Source organism: Pelobates fuscus, chromosome 5 (assembly GCF_036172605.1).
Source record: "Pelobates fuscus isolate aPelFus1 chromosome 5, aPelFus1.pri, whole genome shotgun sequence".
NCBI classification, from domain to species: Eukaryota; Metazoa; Chordata; class Amphibia; order Anura; family Pelobatidae; genus Pelobates; species Pelobates fuscus.
The window spans coordinates 189760720-189764177 of record NC_086321.1 but is presented as its reverse complement, the minus strand read 5'-3'; the positions used below and the strand labels follow the sequence as shown (position 1 = coordinate 189764177).

At 42.5% G+C, this 3458-nt stretch overlaps 1 gene segment (V, D, J or C); it reads right to left on the bottom strand.

The window, feature by feature from the left end:
• Positions 1-2491: 2491 nt before the first annotated feature.
• LOC134612155 (immunoglobulin heavy variable 4-38-2-like) lies at positions 2492-2977 on the bottom strand. The segment is given in 2 exon segments: positions 2492-2808; positions 2895-2977. Coding segments are annotated over 2 exon segments (363 nt in total).
• Positions 2978-3458: the final 481 nt, after the last annotated feature.

The following is a 3458-nucleotide window of genomic DNA, read 5'->3' as shown; positions in this document are numbered from 1 at the left end:
GGCAGAATGTGTTATTGGAGGAAGAGACAACCGGTCTCCCTCCCCAACAGCAACCAGAGGTACCCGAGGTAGAGGACCTCATAGACTGGTCCTGGGAGGACCCCCTGCAGGCAGGTGGAGATGGGACCGAGATCTCTCCACCGGCCCTACAGGGATGCTGGGCAACCGGCCCAGATCCCCAACTAGAGCTGGAGTTACAGAAAGTGGAGAGCATCGACCTCCCCCCCCAGCAGCAGCCGGAGTACCAGGGGGAGGTAAGTGATTTTTCTCCTCCCCAGTCAACTCCTTTGTTCCCTGACCCCCCAGCAGAAGAGCTGGCAACTGGGCAGAGCGCCGCTGGCCTTTGTCCTCCCTTGTTTCCTTCCCCTGAGCCTGACTTTCTATAGGCTGCCCCAGCGGAAGAGCTGGCAACTGGGCAGAGCGCCGCTGGCCTCTGTCCTTCCTTTTTTCCTTACCCTGAGACTACCCCAGCTCTGACCCCGGAGCAGAGCACATCGGGCATCTGGCCCCCAAGTACTCACAGCCATTTGCCCAGCAAGGCCGAGGGTGCCACAGTTTCACCCCACAACTTGGGACCTACAGGCCAGTATGACTTATTGTGGGGGGGCTATTCTGTGAATTCTTTATTGTGGGGGGGCTACACTGCTAAATTTGTTTTGTGGGTTAGACCCTCTGTGAACTATGTACCGTGGGTGGGCCATTCTGTGAATTCTTTATTGTGGGGGGGCTACACGGCTAAATTTGTTTTGTGGGTGGGCTACTCTGCTAATTTTGTTTTATGGGTGGGCTGCCCGACTAATCTAGGTACTGACAGGCAGAAGGTCAGGTACCTGGTTAGTCTACCCCCGAATGGGAAGATATGTAGCGAAAGTCACTTCGCCACTGTGTTTTGGAGGGGGCTGCTTACCCTGTGACTACGGTCCCTGGGCGATTTGGCCCTTTATGCACGGTATTTGGGCATACTGTGGGTTATTGGGCTGCCCCAGGATTATGGGCTCTCTCATCAGCCCATACGAAACTTAAACCCCATGGCGTTTGAACTGTGTTTGTGGCATCTGAGCGCTGTTTGGATATGTTGAGCGCTCAGATCCAAGCCATCTGGGGATGGGTTGAATGTGGTGGTTCTGTTTAGTATAACAGGAGTTATGTATTTTTATGTCTTTTGGTGGTTGCTGGTAACATGTGCTTAATGGAGGCTGTGTTTGTCCCTGGATATAATTAAATCAGCTTCTCCATTGTCTCCAGGATAGAGGATTCTGGGGAACTAGTTGGAGCTGGAAAAACCATGCTTCCAGAAGGTCAAATGCACATTTGTACTAACTTTTGAACCCCTGGTCCAATTCGTATGAGTATGTTGTTCCCCCGAATGGATTGATTGTGAATATGTATTTTTATGCGAATGTGATGTATATTTTGGGAGTTATGAATGTTGTGTAAAAACTGTATTTTCCCTACCTATGATAATTGTATTTTCCTGTGTGTACAGATAATTAGTTTACATGTAGAGGGGAGGGCTATGTGTGGGATGTAACTATTGTGTGATTGGTTAATGTACGTTACTGTGTGTGTCCCTCCCCTTCATGGGAGCACCTAATAAAAAGGGCTGCAAGCTAGCAGCTAGAGAGTTCTATTTTTACCCTCCACTTGAGTCCTGTCTCTTATTGGGGGAATCTGCTACAAGGGATTGCTATGCTAGGCATATTCCCTTGCTATAATCACTGAGCTCTTGTAAGAGCTTGTTCCTGCTTCGTTCTGATGGAGTGCTTGGAGTCCTCTGGAAGCGCTAGGAGCATCTTTCAACGGAGGTACCCAGTCAGGGTGCCAGTTGATCCGTTACACTAACCTTATCTTTTGTGTCACTTTACCCCACTCCCTCTAGCATGTAAGCTCACGGAGCAGGGCCCTCAACCGCTCTGTTCCTGTGTGTCCAACTTGGTTACAACTACATGTTTTTTTGTCCACCACCTGTGAAAAGCTGCAAAATGTGTTTGCGCTATATAAATAATAACATAATAATAATAATAATAATAATAATAATAATAATAATAATATCAAAAATGATGTTCAGATCAACTATTGTTCGAAGATTATGATATTTAAATGTGAAAAAACCTGTTTCTGAATGTTATAAGATATATTTGTAAAAAGTTTGAAATTTTATATGGATTTGCCAGTTTTAAAAAGGTTTATTTTGCTTTTTTATAGTGTAAACTGCAATTGTTATTACCCATTAAGAGTTATTTTATGCTTTATATCACAAAATTAAGAATAAATAATGAAAAGCTTTTGGGTGATTTATTCACAGACAGGAAAATACAAATTTATGGATGATTGTAACTGAAACTGAGCTTTGTGTTTTATTTATAACTGTAAATAATGAAACAATTTTGGTTTCCTGTTCTTTTTATGCCATCTGAATTTGTAAATAACCTCATATCTGTATCCTGTTCAATAGCTTACAGCATTGTGTTTTTTACCATGGTTTCTCACATTATTTTCTTACTGTGCCTCCTGCACAGTGATATATTGCACTGTCTTTAGGCTGCATGTCAGTCACTTTTAAAGATAATTCATTCTTGGCGTTATCCCTTGTAATTGTCAGACGACTGCGCAGGGACTGGGAGTAATAAGTTCTTCCCTCATAATTTATTTGGGCTAACCACTCTAAACCTCCTCCAAGTGGTTGGCGGACCCAGTGCCACAAGTAACCACTTAGAGCGGTGGAAACTTTACAGGTCATTTGAAGAGTTTCAGAAGGTTTCAGAATTCCTGGACCAGACTCTGTGAGCGTCACTTGTGAGAAGACACCTTGAAAAGCAAATAATATCATCAGATTATACATCTTTCATGCACACACTGTATCACTGTATACATTGATCACATACAACTCTTACATGAGAAAGTGCCCAGAAGAAGACATAATAGGATCACTAAATTCATAGTTGGTAGACAACTGGATATTGCAACGTTCTCTGAGATAAACCTGTGAGTTCAGGAATAGATCAATTTTGACTCTAATTAAGGAGGATGCTATACAGATTTTTGCATGCAAGATGCAAATCAATGGTGCAAAGCATTTATAGCTCAATCAGACTTCCAGGAAATATGTATTTTCAAAAGGACATCACTTTTTTTTTCATTAATTCTCTCTATATTTATGTTATTCATACTAAAAAAATATATATATATTTATATACACTGAACAAAATTATAAACCCAACATTTTTTTTGCCCCCTTTTTTCATGAGCTGAACTCAAAGATGTAAGACTTTTTCTATGTACACAAAAGGCCTATTTCTCTCAACTATTGTTCACAAATCTGTCTAAATCTGTGTTAGTGAGCACTTCTCCTTTGCAGAGATAATCCATCCACCTCACAGGTGTGGCATATCAAGATGATTATTGCAAAGGTGTGCCTTAGGCTGGCCACAATAAAAGGCCACTCTAAAATGTCCAGT